The 19,477-nt window shown below is 43.0% G+C and overlaps 2 protein-coding genes and 1 long non-coding RNA gene across 13 annotated transcripts in view; 1 reads left to right on the forward strand and 2 right to left on the reverse strand.

The window, feature by feature from the left end:
- LOC142566473 (uncharacterized) overlaps positions 1–184 on the reverse strand; it is a 75,105-nt gene extending 74,921 nt beyond the window's left edge. For 7 of the 11 annotated variants that reach the window (XM_075677401.1, XM_075677409.1, XM_075677406.1 and 4 more), the window contains exon 1: positions 131–180. The gene's annotated coding sequence lies outside the window, so the exon portion shown is untranslated. Of the gene's footprint in view, positions 1–130 lie in introns of all 11 variants that reach the window. The other 4 variants (XR_012825074.1, XR_012825075.1, XR_012825077.1 and 1 more) reach the window with 2 other exon arrangements.
- An 11,381-nt stretch (positions 185–11,565) lies between these two features.
- LOC142566600 (uncharacterized) lies at positions 11,566–14,280 on the reverse strand. The gene has a single exon (XM_075677449.1). The coding sequence runs from the start codon at positions 14,120–14,122 to the stop codon at positions 12,680–12,682; it is 1,443 nt and encodes a 480-aa protein (XP_075533564.1). The 5' UTR covers positions 14,123–14,280; the 3' UTR covers positions 11,566–12,679.
- Positions 14,281–16,101: 1,821 nt separating this feature from the next.
- On the forward strand, positions 16,102–18,857 carry LOC142566610 (uncharacterized). The gene is made up of 3 exons (XR_012825085.1): positions 16,102–16,390; positions 16,941–17,058; positions 17,174–18,857. It is a non-coding gene; the product is annotated as an uncharacterized LOC142566610 (long non-coding RNA).
- Positions 18,858–19,477: the final 620 nt, after the last annotated feature.

Consider the following 19,477-nt stretch of genomic DNA (forward strand, 5'->3'; position numbering starts at 1 on the left):
TATAGAATATTAACACTGTGCACTTCGAAGCAGGTGCTAAACTGATTGTAAGTGGCAACAATCACTGTGATATGACCAAAATATGCACTCTAATTTGAATTTTCAGCACGAGATCCTTTGTGCTACTTACTTACGGCTACACGCAGGCTTCCTTGACTGTAAGCGCCCTCTCACATCGGATGCAGACGCCGACCCTTGCGCCACGCCTTGAGCGAGTTATTGTATTGTTATCATATTGTGGGTATTATTAGGGCGTACTAGAATTTTATTACACCCTGGTATTATTATTTGTTACGTTATGGAGGTTGTACAAGTTGTACAACTGAGGCTACTATTATGAGGCACCCTGAAGCACCCCAAGTGGTTCTTCGTGCTGTAGTGTTGCATGATCTCCGTAGTAGTGGTCAGTGGAGACCATAGAGCATAGAGTTTAATATGAAACTCTATGCCATAGAGTTTCCACTCAACGTTACTAGATTATTTTTTCCACTGACCTATGGTGAAACTCCATGTGAAACTCTATGATGGAGACACCCTAGATGCAGTGTACAAGAATTTAGTACACTTTACCCTAGATTGAGACTACAACATCTGGCCAGAGCCCCTCTAGAATTATCGACACAGTTTAAGATATATAATAAATTACAAGTAAAAAAATTCATAGTTTCCGTTCAAGGCCTCTCGATTTAATCGCCGCAGGGCACCCTTCCTTCACGCTTGTGATAACAAAGGTAACAGTAGGCCATATTAACATAGACAAATAATTTTAATACCGGTGTCGAGTACTCTTTTTGGGCTGCAGAAAAAGCAACTTGCACGCACAACCGCAGTTTACCGCGGGACCACCGTCTTCGGACCGAGAAGGTTAACGTAAAGTCGAGGGACAGTGAACTCGCGTACTATACAACTCCAGCGCTATCGACGCAAATTGCAGCGAACTTGCGTGCAGCATTGTTGGTCGCAGTGATGTCAAATTATTTTTCATGGGAAACGTGCAAAAATTGCGGCAGAACCACTTCACGATGACTGTCGACGGTCATGTGTTAGTATTGAATCAAATATAGCTACACAACATATTGCCACCGTCGAAACTATGCAGAGGAGAGTACAGTAGCGCAACTGTTAGCTCATTCGCGCTTCCGTAATAATGTGTTCCAGGGGCCTTATTCCGTAAGAACAGTCGGCGCCATCTAGCGCCGCCGCCGCGGAGCATGCGCGCGGCCTCCGATATGCATGGCGCGCCGGTGCGTGCGAACGCTTAGGCTAATAAACTACACGTACGCGTGCCGGCGCGAGAAAGTTCGCGTCCATGCGCCTTGCGTTTGCCTCGCGGTGAATGGTGGTTTGTACGTACAAGATGCGCGCCAGCACACGCCCACTTGGCTCCCTTTTTCGCAATGGTAGACATTGTTTCATATTTTTGTGAGACAGCCAGAGCGTATGCCAGCTAGAGCACCGATATTTGTCTGGAGAAGATATCTATGCTCGTGCCACACTTCGACTGGTACTATCTGTGGTGCACCGTCTGTGCAAGCGTGAGGGTGTGTGGGTGCGAGCTTTCATGCATACGTGTAGTTTGGCCTTTAGAAACGCTTATGTGATAACTGGGCTCCTCTCTGAAGGTGAAGGAAATAAACTTTATTGAAGACGAAGGGAGGGGAAGGTGGGAGCCGAGATCAGGCGGAGGGGGCTAGGGTTGGCGTACAGCTGGCCGGGTTCCTTTCTGGACATGCTGTGCCATCTAGTGGCATTGCCGAGAAGTCCACGCAGCGGGTCCGAGACAAAATGCGTGGTGCACTGGTGCCTATGAACACAGTTGCTTGCTGCACACTCAGTGGTACATGCTCAGTTACCAACAGTTACTGAAGTTGGCGAGAGGTTCATCGAAGAGCAGCACGTACCCAGTGCATTTATGGTGGAGCTTGCTAAAACGTTGGCATGAAGAGCGTTCATTGAGAAGTGGCACATACCCTATGCCTACATAGCCTTTGATGCAGTAGAATGTGTGGCCGGTACGCTGAACCACCGCAGAGCACTCGGTTATTTTTTCAGGAATCTGTTCCCTACTTTCATAGTGTGTACACTGCACAAAGAACAGCGCCGGAGTGGATACCTTTATTGGACACTTGCACGTGCTTGCCTGACTTTTCTATGTGTTTTCAGTCACCTTAAATTTCTGTAGTGCTTTGTTTTTCTTATTTTGCTGAATATTCTGCTCCCATGCATTAAAGAAAAAAAAAACTGCATTTGTGGCACAGCCTGCTAAAGTGTCGAGTTGATGTCCTTGAGGAACCCTTGTGACGTGTGTTCGATTCCGCAAAGCATCAAAGAAATTCTAAAAATCTTTTTCGTCATTGTAGAGCGGCACATTCCCAGTGGAGCACACCTAGTTACCTTAGGTAACTAGGTGTGCTGCGCAGACCGAGTGGCACATACCCAGTGCTCCAAGTTGACATCAAAGAGTTTGATTGAATAGCGGTACCTACCCAGCCCCAGCGTGAAAGAGGTTCGTTGAAGAGCAACACGTATGCACTCATACTTTCATCGCTGCAATGTGTCTTAATACAAAAACCAAGGCATGCATTTGTTTCTACAAAACTGCATGCATTGATTACGTAAGCACTAGCTTTCAGGTAATTTTGCTTTCCTCGAGCGTGTGTTGTTTATGGTTATATTTTGCTCAGTTTTACACAGACGATATTAAGTGAAGGACGGGACATGGACGGACGTAGCGCAAGTGGTGCTTTCTAGTAGCTCTCCGCTACTAGAAAGCACCACAGTCATTGGCACATCAAAAACAAAAATGGAGCGAGAAATATGGGAGGCACTTGCGATAGCTAAAGAAAAAGAGATGTGCGTAAGCACTCCGTCCATCGCGCTCATCGAAGCTGAGGTCGAGTTTGCCAGGGCGAACGGGTGCAAGTGAACGATGTATGCCTGACCCGAACCATGATCACATGTCGTCACCTTGTCACATCTTTTTATATCCCCCCCAGCGCCATATCTCCTTGTATATCAGCGCATTCTTTAACAGTATTAAACAGTTGGTAGTTTGCGCTACGTCCGTCCACGTCCCGTCCTTCACTTAATATCGTCTGCGTAAAACTGAGCGCAATATAACCATGAACGTTCACCAACTAGCCCCCTTCATTGCTTTACTAAGTGTGTTGTTTGCTCATTCTGATAACTGATCAGAAAAAAATATTAAGAATTGTTACCACATTGTTCCACAAAAGTAAATGTTCCTTTCCCACAAGTTCTTAGGGTACTCTTTTAGCAAAGCTCCCGATTTAGCACACTTCTCAGTGCCTGCCTACTTAAAATCACAGTTTAACTGTATGTGAACAGCAAAAACCAACTGCAAGTGCAAACAGTTACCAAAGGTACACATCAATGTGACAGTTTAGTGACGCTAAAGGCAAAGGTTACCCAAGCTAAAGTGGGAGATGAGAGTTCCAAATGTCCAAAACATCACTTTCACTAGGAATAATTTTCTTAGACAAGAAAATAAGTGAAGATTACGATTAGTGACAGTGCAATCAAAATATCAAACCAGCTCTTGATAAGTTTATATGTTCTATTCATAACTGGTAATTAGTATTGGACTACTTATAAAAAGATAATTACATTGCATATTGACATGAAAGAAAATGCAGTTTGGACAACTTTATTGGATTTTCCAACAGAGCTCACTTATACTATTTGTGGGACCCTCTTTATTCAGCCGTCTGACTTGCCAGGGCAGTATTAGTACAGGGCAGAGCATGACACAAAAGATATTCTGAGACTTTATATGCCATAACCACGATCTGAATATGAGGCATGCTGCACTGGGGGACTCAATTAATTTTGACCACCTGGGGTTCTTAAACGGGCACCTCAACCTAACTACACAAGCATTTCTGCATTTCACTCCCAAAGAAATGCAGCCGCCGTGGCCAGTATCGAACCTGTGACCTCAAGCTCAGCGGTGTCGTGCCATAGCCACTGGGCCAACAGCAGGTTAGTATGTTAGCATGGGTTAGCATTGACACATTGCCCCCCCCCCCCCCCCCAGGACACAGTACAGCTCCACCTATTTCTTTTGCTGATTGTGCTCTCTTGAAGAGGCTAAGCTGTTTTTAGGAGCAATTTTCTCGGACACTAGACAATCTTTTGGCACAAAAAGAAAGATACTGAGATTTTGAGGACAGCGACTATCTTAGCTAGACTTTTGTGTCTCTTTGCACAGATTGTGATAAAGGGAATTGAACACAGCAAATCATTTCTGCGGTAATCAGCTATGAAGTTAGAGGAAGTTTTATGAAAAAAAAAGTTCATTTAAATAGGAATCAAGTTTCCTGAGCATATGAGTTTCCTGTGTAACTTCGTATACAAAGGAAAGCATGAAGCCACAAAGGAAAACTAAGGATACCTATACAAGGCTTCTTGTATAACAAGAAATTTTTGGGACTATGAAAAAGTACAATAAAAAAGCTTGTTCTGTTACCTATACAAGGCTTCTTGTATAACAAGAAATGTTTGGGACTATGAAAAAGTGCAATAAAAAAGCTTGCTCTGTAACACCTTCCACATGATCATGTTTAGACACTAAATTTCATTGTCAACTCGCAAGTGTACCACACCGATCACATTAACACCGCTCATACACAGTCGACAGCTAGGCTTTACCAGTACCGACACAAATTTCTTTTTTGTAAAAAAATGAATTCTACAAAGTTTACAAAAGTTTACAAAAGCATGGCAATTTCCCATGTCAAGTATAGATTGCAAACTGAAATTTTGTTATTTAAGTTCATGAATTTGGAACAATTAACACAATGTGTATGCCAGTTTCGTGCTACATTTGGGTGGATGACAATTTTCCTTTTCATGATACTTCCTCCACCTTTCAGGATTCCACAGAACTGACTTGCCATATTCTGTGTCCCTGTGCCTTAGCGTTGTCGATTAATTCACCCTCACACTGCAACCTGCCAGCCTCCTGGTTCACTCAGAGCGACCACTCCAGAAAGGCATTGGTCCTGGGTTCGGATCCCGGACCAGGACAAATTTTTCCTCAACTGGGAAGTATTCTTTTTGAGAAACCTGTATGAGTTTCCTTTGTAGTCTCATGCTACATTTGGGTGGATGACAAATTTTCTCTTTCATGATACTTCCTCCACCTTGTGAGATTCCGCAAAATTGATCTGCCAATGTATATGCTACAATCTATTGGCCAATGTAAGCTGACCCTGTCAACCTTTAACAGCCGAACTCTGTTGAGTGAGGCTAACTTAGCAGGACTCTTTGAGGAATTATCAGACATTGTTTGGGATATTATCAGCCTTAGTGAGATTAGAAGAACTGGTGAGGCTTATACATTGTTAAACAACGGCTATGTCCTCTGTTATAGAGGTCTCCCTGATAAGAAGCAATATGGGTAGGATTCCTAATCTATAAGGACATAGCGGGCAACATTGATGAATTCTACAGCATTAATGAGAGGGTAGCAGTAGCCGTAATCAAAAGAAGTATAGATTAAAGGTGGTACAAGCCAACGCTCCAACATCCAGTCACGACGATGAGGAAGTAGATCAGCTTTATGACAGGCACGTACCCAAAGGGGAGCCCCCTCCGCCCACCGAAATTAAGCGGCATGCCCCCCCCCCCCTATCCGGCCAAGGCACCACTCCTCACACATTCCTAAAGCGTCGACAAATCAATCTACTCGGCGGCCATTTTGCTGCCTTTTACAGCGAAAGCAGTGTATGACTAACTTCCGTAGTTTTTTTCGGCGTCCGTTAACAGAAAAAGTCATTATGTGGGCCGATCCTGGTGATAGTGCAAAAAGGGTCCAAGATCAATGGCACATACCCCTGTGGACTCGGGAACCTATAACGCGCCCTTCGGAATCTTCGGGATGGGCCCACATAGAGGGAGTGCTTAACGCCTGCTTCACCTTCACCACGGGTCGCCCCGGCATTGCACTACCTACGGGATGGACCCACAAGAGGGGAGCGCTTCACACCTGCTTCACCCCCGCCCCGGGTGGGCCCGATATTGGAATATGTTCGGGATCGGCCTACGTATGACGAGTTAATGCCTGCTTCATCTCCACCGCGGGTCGGCCCGGCATTGCACCACTTTCGGGACTGGCCCACGTATGCGGGGTTCTTAACGCCTGCTTCATCTCTGCCGCAGGTCGGCCTGATATTGCACTATCTTCAGGCCGACCCGCAGCGGATGTGAAACACTTTGGTTTTCGTTTGAGAGCTTTGACTGTCGTCAGCTTTCGCTGCCATTCCATCTTCACGGAGTGGAATAGTCAATTTTTTTCGCTCCTTTTGGATGGTGGTAGTTATCGGCATCTCCTGGGGTGTGGAGGCCAGTTTTGTCATCAATTTGGTGCCCGCACGATTAACTCAATATGAATTCAGTTGTCACCATCTATAGCAACAGGCAGGGCATAGTTGAGTGTTTTAATTATAATATTTTATTTATAAGGCCCAACACAATTTTTTATGTCAGCATCTATTCAACGATCACGCGCATCCCTGTTGCTTCGCTAGTTCAACCTTCTTTGTTTAGACTGATCCAGCGCCAGGAAAGGGATTCAGTTCATAGTCGGCTGGTCTGTATGCTCATGGAAGGAGTTGTGGCCGGAGAAAACGCCAGTTGCGTTTAACTTTTCCTTTTGCTTCATTATTTCCTCGAGTGACAGCTCGCCACGACGCTGGCAGATCCTCGGAACCATATATCCGCAATATGGGTTAGATAAGGTGGAAAATAATATATTGCGAAACAGCGTCGATCATCAGACCCTGCAATAACCCTTAGACCCATAAGCAATATGACTGTCACCCGTTAACTCGTCTGGTGTTTCCCTTATTGTACAGCACTTTTCGTGCAAAATTGGCAACTGGATACAAGAGTCGCAAAGAGATGAGAAATTAAGCAATCTACTAAGCAAGAAAGCGAAGGCAACAGCCAAACAGGGAGGAAAAGCGAAAATTTTTTGTGAAAATATTTATGGATCAACATGTTTTTATTTAAAAAGGAAGTAGAGAAAACGCTGCTGGAACTGGAGAATAATTCCGTGTGTTTTGAATCACGCTTCAACAGTTATCAATCGAGCCGCCTGACATAGTCACTTTGCTGCTATGCTAATGGGGGGGGGGGTCTAACCTTCTGCGGTGTGCGCAGTACGTCTAGAACTGCAGCATCCTGCGCTCTACGCAGTTGTACTTGACTAGTGACCACGCATCGTTACGCAACTTCGCAAATAACAACACGAGTCCCCTTTGCTACTTAGTAGAGCAGTAAATGAGGGATGCAAAGGAACTGTGACCGTTCCGCAAATATACATTTCTCTAAAATTATTCCAGAGCTAATTAAAAAACGTTACTAGAAATCTTTATTTTGCACTTTCGCTTGTTAACTTGTTCTTGGCAAGGTTCTTCCTGCGCATTTTTCATGCACGAGTACATTTGATGTGGTTCTTTGTTTGCCAAGTAAAGAAGAGGTGCATCTCACGGGCGTACCTTTGAGGTACACGTTATTTAAATTCTCTTTTGCGGCTTTGTGCGTCTTTATGGCAAATGGTGGGCATCATTCACATTTCTACGAGTAAAAGTACCCTCCACCTCATTTGCATAGAAAAGTTACCTTGGGTAGGCCCCCCCCCTGAAAAAAAATCCTGCGTACGTGCCTGCTTTATGAAGATGTTGAATTAGCGATGAGAAAAGTGCAAACTCAGTACGCTGTAGTCATGGGGGACTTCAATGCAAAATAGGGAAAAAATAGGCTGGTGAACAGGCAATTGGCAACTACGGCGTCGATTCTAGAAACGCTAGAGGAGACGTGCTGGTAGAATTTGCAGAAAGGAATAAGTTGAGAATAATGAACACCTTCTTCAGGAAGCGTAGTAACAGAAAGTGGACCTCGAAAAGCCCTAATGGTGAAACAAGGAATGAAATTGATTTCATACTTTCTGCTGACCCCAACATATTGCGGGATGTAGAAGTGATAGGTAGGGTAAAGTGCAGTGATCATAGGTTAGTGAGGGCTAGGATTCACCTCAATTTGAAGAGAGAAAGAGTAAAATTGGTCAAGAAGAAACAGGTCAACTTAGAGGCACTAAGGGTAAAAGCAGACAAATTTAGGCTGGCACCTGCAAATAAATTTGCAGCCTTAGAACAGAGAGATGATGATGATGACATAGAGGTAATGAATGAAACCGTAATGAGGCTGGCTTCATAGGCAGCAACTAATGTTGGAGGCAAGGTACCAAGGCAACCAGTAGGCAAGCTCCCAAATAACAAAGTACCTAATAAAGAAACAACAAAGAATGAAAGTGTCCAACTCAAGAGATAAGATAGAATTCGGGGAACTGTCAAAACTGATCAACAAGGTGAAAATAAGTGATATTCGAAATTATAATGCGAGAAAGACTGAGGAAGTAAAAAATGGACGCAGCCTGAAATCAGTGAGAAGGAAACTTGGCATAGGACAAACCAAGATGTATGCACTGAAGGATAAGCAAGGTAATATCATCAGCAATCTCGAAGGTATAATAAAACCAGCAGAAGAATTCTGTAGTGACCTGTACAATACCCAGAGGACTCGGGAGTACTCCATTCAAAACAATAATGAACAGGATACAAAAACTCCTGCTATAACTAGAGATAAGGTCAGAAGGGCCTTGCAAGACATGAAACGGGGAAAAGCGGCAGGAGATGGAATAACAGTTGATTTAATCAAAGATTGAGGAGACATAATGCTAGAAAAACTGGCGGCTCTCTATACGAAGTATCTATTGACTGCATCTATTGACTGCATTCCCAGAAAACTGGAAGAATGCAAACATTATACTAATCCACAAAAAGGGAGACGTTAAAAAACTGAAAAATTATAGACCCATTACCTTACTCCCAGTATTATATAAAATATTTACTATAAAACGGAAGACACTTTGTCGAGACTAAAGTGTGAAACGGCGGAAGCCCGACACCATTGCCAATGGCGATTTATTGCGTTAGAAACACCACGGAGGCACATAACTCATACACTGTTATGTGAATGTTTCTTTGTTTATTAAATGCCTGCAAAGTCGTTCTGGACGAAGTGTCTGTTAAAGTAGTTTGTGGCCGCCTGGAACTGTTGCAGCGCCATTTGTGGATCAGGAGGAGACGCATCTTCCATGGAAGTGTCGGAGTGTAGTTGGCCATTATGCAAAAAAGAACTGAGGCGTGCAGACAGGACACAAGAGTAGAGGAATGGACAACACGAACGCAGACTATCAACTGAAGGGAGCACTGAGGCGAAAAAAGAAAGAAGACACAAAACTCATCTGCGCATGCTCAGGAATGGTAACACCACGTGTCAGTCGGGTACACGTGCCCGTCTACGTGAGAGATAACTGTTAAGGCACTTAATCTCTTCCTTATGTAAAGTAATCGAAGGCTGACTCACGCACGCACTTCCACCATTATAGATATGCCATGCCTCTACCATAAGACGCGTATCTTCATTCTTATGCCTGTACAATATCGCGCATTCAGCTAACTCTGGCATGCAGTTACAATCTCGGCAATGTAGCGAAAGATTAGAAGGCGATCCACTGGTTAACGACCTTTTATGTTCTATTAGCCTCTGATTGATACACCGTCCTGTTTGCCCTACGTAGAACTGGCCACAGCTAAGGGGAATTTTATACACCACACCCATACAACAGTCAGTAAAACTGTTGTTCTTATTGTGTTTCACTGGACAAATATCTGTTCGTTTTTTGCCTTTTACCCACTCCTTTTTATTCTGTACGGCAGCGCATATCTTACCTAGCTTATTGGGAGCAGTGAAAGCAACATTAACATCATATCTACTTGCAGCTTTTTTAAGCCTGTGCGACACTGAATGAATATACGGAATAGCCACTACTATTTTTTTGCTATTACTGCTTTCTGTAATCACGTCCGTCCCTGTCAAAACCGACTTCTTTAGGCGCTCAGCCACAGTGGCAACCGCTACACTAGGATAACCTGCTTCTAATAGGCACCGGATCTGCACATTAAAACTGGCGCTCATTTTGTGCATGCAGGATCTGGTGAGGGAAGACTTAAGGCACGACATGGCAATTCCGTTTTTTACTACTTTGGAATGCTTGGATTGAAAGTTTAGCAACGGCTTCGAAGATCTTGGGGAGTACTGTCAACAAACATGATTTTGTTCGAAGATCAAGGAAATGTCAAGAAACTGAATTATGCGTCACTGAGGAAATTCCTTGGTAAACTTTAATCCTCCCCCATAAAGTTTAAATTGCTCACTTACTGAGGTAGCAGCGGAATCGAATTCCTCCCTATTGCAGAAAATCAGGTAATCATCAACGTAACGAAATATCTTGATAATGGAGCGAAGAATGCTAGGCATAACTTTAAGAGACTTTATAGTGGTTTGGATCAGAGAGCAAACGGGTATAGACGACATGCTAGTCGACATAAAGAGAAAAAAATGGCGCTCGGCAGGTCATGTAATGCGTAGAGAAGATAACAATTGGACTATTAGGGTGACAGAATGGGTACCAAGAGAAGGGAAGCGAAGTAGAGGACGGCAGAAGACTAGGTGGTGCGACAAAATTAGGAAATTTGCGGGTGCTAGTAGGAATCAGTTGGCGCAGGTTAGGGGTAATTGAAGATCGCAGGGAGATGCCTTCGTCGTGCAGTGGACATGAAATAGACTGATGATAATGATGATGCTACAATCCAACTATTTGATTTTCCATTTTGTGAAATTCAGAGCCTGGCAAATTCTGAACATTCCAATTGGGCTAAAAACATAAAATATTGAATTTCCAAGCACACATATGTACTATATAAGGTCATTGCAACGAAACACACGAGCCAGAATATTTTTTTTTCCATTTTACAAATATTTTGGTTTTTATTAAGTTTAAAGAAATGCAAGCCAGAAATATTTTGGGCGAGAAAATTTTTTTGGACACCTGATGGCCATCTGAATTTACAAAACAGTGAGAAACCATATGTCAGGAAAAATGTTGGCAAAAATAAAGTGTTAAGTGCGTTGTTGCAAGACTTTCATTTTTGTAATGAATGGAAATTGTGCTTTTACTAAAAAACAATTCCAGACAACACTTTTTTTTTTTCGTTTAACATGCAGTTAAAAATGACCAATTATGGAATTTTTAAAAGAAATTATTCCCAAACACCGTTGCAGAAGGAAACCTGAAACTACTTTTCTAGAACTCTCCCTACAGTGTACTATCTATTGAAGTTTTATTTGCATGTGGATATTGTACACAGCCTCCAAAAGACAAGCCTGAATTTGGGAAAAATGCCAAGCTGGCCTATGTTCAGATCTCAGTAACAGACTGAGGTGGTCTACGAAAAAATGCACTGCTAAGCGAGTATCATAAAGGATAACTCGCAGTACAGAAACATTAATAAACAAATTTTTGAAGTCGAGCAACTCCACTGCAATATTTCAGTTCACAGTTTGACTTCCTTTCATAGCATCTTAGCAGGAAATACATACGAAAGTGACGCACATGGTGTTAAAGGGGCCCTGCACTCCAATGCATGTTTTTATTCAACATTTGCTTACTACAGGACTTGATAATGCCTACAGTGCCAGTGAAAATACCAATACCAGAGAATTTGATAATTTAATTTCCTTCTGAAATTAGTTTTTGCACCGCACTACTGCAGCATCAGAAATAATTTTCGGCAGCGGATGTGATGCAAAGGCACTTGACTTATGCTGTTCATATTTGATTGATTGGGCATGAAGAATATATATTGTGTGTGATGATGCTACACATACAATGACAACATTAAAAATAAAAACTTGTTTATCCTTTTTAAAGCTACCAAGAGGCCACACATTTGTGCAATGAAAATTAATTTAGTTTGTAACTGACACTAGGTGTGCTGTCCAACAGTCTACACTCAAAATAGAATGAAGAAATACGCATTTGCACGTAGCATGTAATGAACAGTGTGTAAAGTCCATTCCGTATATTATTTACAAACATCCAATAGCTAGTTATCAAATTTACTGTGCGTGAGAAGATGGGCTTTCAGGCACCTTAGATGGCACCACCATATCAAGCAAGGTTACGAGGGGAAGGTCTACAATGGGAAGAAAACTTCCGGTAACTTGTGATGCAAGATGCATTTTGTTTAGAAGCAGCACGAGTCCTCAGTGGGCAAGTGAAATGCGAAAGGGTATGCCTCTTTAATTCTGTCGGCTTTTATTTTGAATTTGGAACTTGAAAAACCTGTTTGGCTGCTTCAATTATCGTAATTCTTTTTTCATTCCCCTCAAGATAACCCAAGGAACACACAGTGATGCAGAACTTAGCGAGTATAAAATGGTCGCAGGGCCCCTTTAAAATGCAGGAGCTGCATTCTCTGTGCAAAACCAAGAGGAATTTTTGCACAACACATGATTTACAGTTCTTGCAACTGAATTCTTGGTGTATGCTTGATAAACCACATTTTTCAACGTGACTTCCATCTACACACACGAGTGCTGAAACATACAATTATGTAAAAAATTAGGCTCCAATAAAGACACAGTAGCCAGGTTCATCTACAGAAAAATATTGAAATAAACAAATGTAGACCTTGTGGCCACAAAGCCAACAATACAGAGAAACATTACCAATGTCCAGCAAATTGCATTAGGGAAAAGGCTGCAAACCTTCAGCTTTATAGTCTCTAAGAGGCCAGTGCAGTTCATTCAGGCTTGGCAGCTCTTGCCACTGCCTCCAGTGCCATGAGTCACATAAGTCAGGTTGCATCGCTTCAGGCTGTGCTGCTTGGCTACCATCTACAGAGCCTCGCATGAACACTGTCACTGCATGATAGCCGGCAGTCTGCTCCACAGTGTCTACAACAGAACAGACTGACAAATCGCAAACATGTATTGCTGTACTTTCAAAAACCTCTCTACATGCTGCGTCTTCCCATGTCTCTCCAAATTCAATTTCTCCACAAGGAACCTGGTACAAGCCTCCACCAAGAAAGTTCTTGCGCTTCCCAAGAATGACTCGCCCTGGTTTTGACTTGTCCAGAACAAAGACTGCAACTTGAGCAAACGGTCGTTGCTGCACCTTTCGTGGCTGTTTCTTCCGATATTTTGACCACACTGAGCACAGCACTTTTTCAACCAGACCTTCCGGCTTTCGGCAATACCGCTCCTGCTGAAATTTCACAAGAGAACCCACTAAAAGTGCGGTGTCCTCCGTATTCAGCAGTTCTGCTTCTTGAAACAATAGCTCCTGGACACCTGCAAACAATTTCTCCAAGGTTTCTTTGCGTTTCTCTAACAACTTCAGCTCACTTTTAAATTCTGCACACAGTAGCATGTATTTCTGCAGAGGAGTTTCTTTGGCAGATGGCGGAAGGCGCCGGGCTAGCAATAGAGGTTGTTTTCGTTGCAGATGGCCTATTTGTTGTCTTCTGTGCGGAGCACCAGACACAACCTTCTGCGGCACTGCTGCCGCCACTGTTGCGTGGGGTTGAGCATGCGTCACGGCTTTTGGAGGCAGTTCAGCTGTGTCTACATTATTTGTGCCTGAAAGGTCCATGCTGTTGTTAGACGTCGTCCTCTCAATCGACTCAGAACCCTCGGCTGACGTTCGCAGTGCTGCTTGTGAACCTTCACTTGGCGAATTTTTCAATATGGTAACTCCTTGCGGCACAACCCTTAGTACAGTGGGCGACTTCGCTTTAAGCGGCTGCTTAATGACACGCGGCGATACAGTTAAATAGTCGTGGTCCATTTCCAAGTGTTGGAAATTGACAGGCGTAAAGACAGTCGGCACAGCGTCGCGTTTTAAACGGCGGGAGCCATCGTTTAATTCAAACTGGGCCGCGTCGAAGTGCGTTCTGCACAAATAGTTACTATGGCACACATCTGCCACAGGTTTTGCAGACAGTGCATGGTTTCCACAGTTTTCTATCCACTGCCTACAGCGTCCGGCGTCCTCTGGGAACCTGAAGAAGTGGAGACCCTCTATGTCACTGCCAGAGCCGTTAGCACAGCACGTGTTGGATGCACAGTAGATTTGTCGGTCACTGGTCGCTAGTACTGGCTCGCACTCATCATCATTACAAGCCATCAGTAGAATCCTGGCACCCACCAACAACACACAGCAAAACGGCGCGCGACAAAAGCTTGTTTCTATATTGCGCTCGTACAGTTTGCACCTCCCGTACCTACTGCACAGAATACCTATACAAACTGTACCATATGTACTGGACGGAACCCTTGTGTTTTTGCCGTTTTGCGCTAGGCGGCAGCAGTGGTAACTTAGGTACTACTGGCCTCCTTGAAACCCTTGGGTTCAGCGAGAGCAGTGGTCTAAAGCAGGTATATAGTGAACCATAGAGTTTGAACTAGCAGGGGGAAAGTCATAGAGTTTCTTACTGTATTACACTGAGAAACTCTATGGGGAAAGTAAACATGATATTAATAAGAGACGATTGGAAGATTGGTAGAAGAAAAGTAGGGAAACGACAAAAAACTGAGACGTACAAAAACAAAGTTCACAAAAGGAAGTCATAAAATTTGATTATGGAAATTGATAGTGGGTTTATTACGCAAATAATAGTGCGCAACAAAAAACGACATGGACGCAAAAGAAGACGACACACCAAGCGCTGGGAATGGATTACCAACGTGCCCAGAATGCTACACTCATAGTGGTTTTTTTTTTTTTTTACCTAAGCAGGATATTAAACAGTTTAATGGCAAGGGCTTGGTGTCGCAACCCACTGCCCCGTTCCAAAGGAGAAGCTCATAACATCCATCCACCTACACATCCATCCATCCATCCATCCATCCACTAAATGAGAAACCATATAGAGAAACTCTATGTGAGAAACTCTATGGTGCTTTCCAGCGGCGGTGGCGCGTGGATGAAGGGGCTTTACTTTCCATGTGATGTTTTCGCTGCGATTAAAGCATAGAGTAACTCACAATATTATAGTGAGAACCTCTATGGTTCAGAGTGTACTAGCCATAGAACTCTATGGTACTAGCAGGCCCCGCACACTCTCAAGTTTCAGCGATCGCCACAGAGGGCGAAAAATTAACCACGGCGCGCTTAGAAACTCTATGACGGTGCGTTCTAGCATAAAGCGCGCAAGTGGAGATACTGTATTTTAATTCTATACTTTAGTTTGTAATTTTTTTGCTAGGGGCGCTCAACGCGGCTTAAATTAAATTGACAGACTTAAATCATCTGTCAAGAAAAAGGTTAAGGAGGCAGAGAGGGGTATGTGGAGTACAGAGATGCAAACCAAATCGGCATTGGAGACATACAGGACGTTTAAGCAAGAAATAGCCAAAGAAAATATTTACGATAACTCTAAGGGAAGCTCATTGTTGTTCGAAGCCAGGACAGGTGTACTGAGGACTAAAACGTACCGAGCCAGATACCAGGAGATAGATTTGGTGTGCGAGGCGTGTAGAGAGGAGGAGGAAACGGCGGAACACCTGATACTTGCTTGTAAACAACTTCACCCTGCAGTTGAATCTAACGGGGAACTATTCAAAGCCTTGGGTTTTAAAGACAGTGAAAGTAGAATAGACTTTGAACAGGTAGAAATAACTAAACGGAGGCTATCTGATTGGTGGACAATATCAACGCAAAAGTAAAGGAGTAAATACATAGGTATGCATGCATATAGAACCATTAAAGGCTAGGTGGCGCGCGCCGCCGCCGCCCGATTCAAAGGGTTGAGCCACAATCATCCATCCATCCATCCATCCATCCTATTTGGTTTATAAATGTACATAAGAATATCTGAGAAACATATTTAGCATGTCATTCTTTTTAAATAAGCAGGCCATTGTTTTATTATACTTATATTATTAACGTCTGTGGTTTATTACTTGAATATAGGTTTTGAGACCTCACTGAAGTGCGATAAGCAGCAGCCCACTGGTATCGATTGCAGACCGCGCCGTTTATCGATTCGAATTGTTGGTTCTTTACTCTATGATGTACGGCATTCTATAGTACGGCGGTAACATTTGCGAACGGTGTGGTCAAACGACCACAGCAGCATCACGCAGGTTCGTTTTAATTAGATAACAATAATATCGCAGCCTGTTTATGCGTCCAAGATTATATAGCCACCGCCAAGCGAACGTGTTTAAAGACGGTGCATTTTTATCAGTTGCGGCGTTTCAATGGCATAACGGCTCCACGGCTTCCATCGTTAGTGATCTGCCGCGTCTGGCCACATAATGACGTGTTGCTTGAAAAAAAAAAAAAAATGTACTAGATAGCGTGAAAATTCATCGCTGGAACTGAGCACAGTCTATTTGGAAGCTACCCACGAATGCGGATTAACCTTGCCACCTCTGGGCGTGTGCACCAGTGAGTAAAAAAGCACTGCTTCACATCCTCAACTTTAAATTTCCTTGCGTACGAGGTGGATAAAACAAATTCCTGTAGTCATTTCTTAAAAGTGGAAAATGATAAAAGTTATAAAGTTATTGCTCTTTAAAGGCATTTAAAACGAGGCTCTTGTTATTTTGCCACTTTGCTAAAGTTCCTAACACGAAGTACAGCGTGAATGATAAATAGTTTTGCTTATTTTCTGCACAAAGGATACACTGCCATAAATTCAGTACACATTAGTGGCAAATGTACATCCGGCGATACAGTTAGATTAATTGCACTTGAGACATAATAAAATGACTATGTTTATTACCTAGTATTTGGCAGAAAAAATTGTCATCTAATTGAGGCTTCATTACGCACGCCCCACACAAAGACACCCTTGAGAGAAATGCTCACACAAAAGTGTGTGTGTATGTGTGCTTTTTGTCATGGAGTGTTTTGTGCACTATTCTTAGTCATACATGGATCACAAACTCACTCACACACCATAGTAATTGAGGCACTTTTTTTCTTTCGACTCCAGCCTCCAAGACGCTGCTGATATTTGCTGATCCCTTTTACTCTATTGTCTCTGGACATACTAGACAGCAGTGAATGTGTCACCACTGGAAGTAACATCAAGGAGCCAAAGTCCTCAAGAGGTATGTTTGTGAACACTTCAACTAGAACCATAATTTGCTGATTTGTTTGACTAACTTCTGTTTCACAATTTTTTGCTTGCATGTTTGTGATGGCCTTATCATTTCTCTTTTTCAGGAAGACCGACGAAAGAGAGATTATTGGTCTGCAAGCTGTCCATGCCAAGCCATAAGAAGCTCAATGGTCACCATAATGACAACAGGCCCTTTTGAACTGTGCATCACCATGAAATGTTTGCAAGTTTGCCAGCTAGAGGGGTGTGAGCCCTACCAGGAAAGCAGTAGCCTACAGTTTTGTATCGTACCGAACGGGGATGCTAAAATTTTACATACAAGCTTACTTGCATTTGAGGGCATTTTATGAGAACTGGAGAAGTAACATGTTTAGTGCCAACTTGTTTCTTTTCTATTCCTTATAGCCATGACGACCAGAACAGAAACAATGAGCAAACTTGCTAAAGCGTAAGCTCTGTCATCTGCTCTTTGCAAATCAGCTTGACGGGCATTTCCACCAAGTATCACATGCTCACTCACAACAATTGGTTACATGAAAATGCATTGAATCTTAAAACGAGCAGATGCACCCAATGCAATTTTGAGGAAATGCTACTTCATTTTGACTGAAACTCTGGCAGTCACTGCTCATTTAATTTTTTATTTGAAATACCCTCATGGCCATATGGCACAAAAAAGGGAGTGGTTACCAAAAAGTAGAGTAAAGCAAACAAACAAGTGCAGCGAGTTCTGGTTAATATAATAATTATCCTGATTATATAATGTTATCTACAGCTTTACAAGATGTTTATCGGTGACTGCTATGATACTTGAGGGAAGGTAGTTACATTCCTGGAGATGTACGGGAAATGAAAAATTGAAAGAAAGACTTCATGTAACATGAATCAATTCGTACCTTACTGTGATGGTCGACGTGGTTTAAAATGTACTGAGACTGCAGTACGAAGTTGACGTGAAGTGTCATGCGATGGAAAATTTTTGCGAAATAGCGAAAGACTGGCGACTTTACGGCAGTTGGCTACTGGAATAAGCGATAGGTTAGTTTTCATTGCCTTCCGCGTAAAAGTTGGCAATGTACTGTCATGTCCTTTTATACAGGAAACTGGGGTACCCCAGGGAGGCGTGCTCAGCTGCACACTATTTATTGTTAAGAAGACAGCACTTCGAGCTTCATTACCACCGGCCACTTTTTATTCCATCTACGTGGATGACATTCAAATAGGTTTAAAATCCTGTAACCTCGCAGTTTGCGAGAGACAGGTACAGCATGGTTTGAGCAAAGTGTCAAAGTTTGCAGAGAAAAATGGATTTAAAATAAATCCTCACAAACGTTCTCGTGTTCTTTTTACAAGAAGGAGAGGCCTGGTTCCGGATCCTTGCTTAGAACTGTCTGGACAACAAATACCTGTCAACAAAGAGCACAAATTTCTAGGTATACTTGACTATACGCTCACTTTCATTCCACACATTAAATATCTTAAAGAAAAGTCTAAAAACAATGAACTTAAGGAAACTAAAACTACCCATGTAGTCTGTCACTACCCCCAGACTACATGGGGTATTGACAGAAGTGTTTAATGAATCTCTACAAGAGCCTAATTCGGTCACGGTTGGATTATGGTGCCATAGTATATAATTCTGCCGGCCCGAGCACGCTAAAGATGCTAGATCCTGTCCACCATCTAGGTATCCGCTTAGCCACTGGCGCTTTCAGAACAAGCCCGATTGAAAGCTTATATGCCGAATCGAATGAGTGGTCACTCCACCTGCAGAGATCATACAACAGCTTTACATGTTTCCTTAAAGTGCACTCTAATCTTGAACATCCATGTTTTAATACCGTTACTGATATGACGTGTGCTACACTTTTCCGCAATCTTCCTTTTGTAAGACAGCCTTTCTCGCTGCGTTTGAAGGAGCTTAGCGATGAAATGCATGTCCCACTCCTCGAGCATCGCTTAATGCACCTAACCAAGCTATTACCTCCTTGGAAGTGGCAGGTGATAGAATGTGACGTATCCTTTCTAAAAGCTACAAAGCAGGCTCCAGAGGTCGAAATCCGAATGCATTTCCTAGAACTTCAGTACAAGCACTCGTGCACAGAGTTCTACACAGACGCTTCCAAGTCGCATACCGGAGTTTCCTATGCAGCAATCGGTCCATCCTTCTCGGAATCCGATGTACTGCATCCAGAAACAAGGAGCTTTACGGCCGAGGCCTACACACTATTGTTGGCTGTAAAGCATATAAGGAAATCAAAACTCCAAAAAGCTGTTATATATACAGACTTCCTAATTGTCGTGAATGCCTTGATGTCACTCTGCAAACATAAAAACCCCGTGCTTATTGAGATCTATTCCGACCTGTGCAAAGCTTATCTATCTAATCATTATATGCTGGGTACCTG

The sequence above is a fragment of the Dermacentor variabilis genome, chromosome 1, assembly GCF_050947875.1.
Source record: "Dermacentor variabilis isolate Ectoservices chromosome 1, ASM5094787v1, whole genome shotgun sequence".
Taxonomy (NCBI): domain Eukaryota; kingdom Metazoa; phylum Arthropoda; class Arachnida; order Ixodida; family Ixodidae; genus Dermacentor; species Dermacentor variabilis.

What these genes read in the sequence shown, in the direction of transcription:
- LOC142566600 (XM_075677449.1), bottom strand. Translation starts at nt 14,122, where the DNA reads ATGGCTTGTAATGATGATGAGTGCGAGCCAGTACTAGCGACCAGTGAC.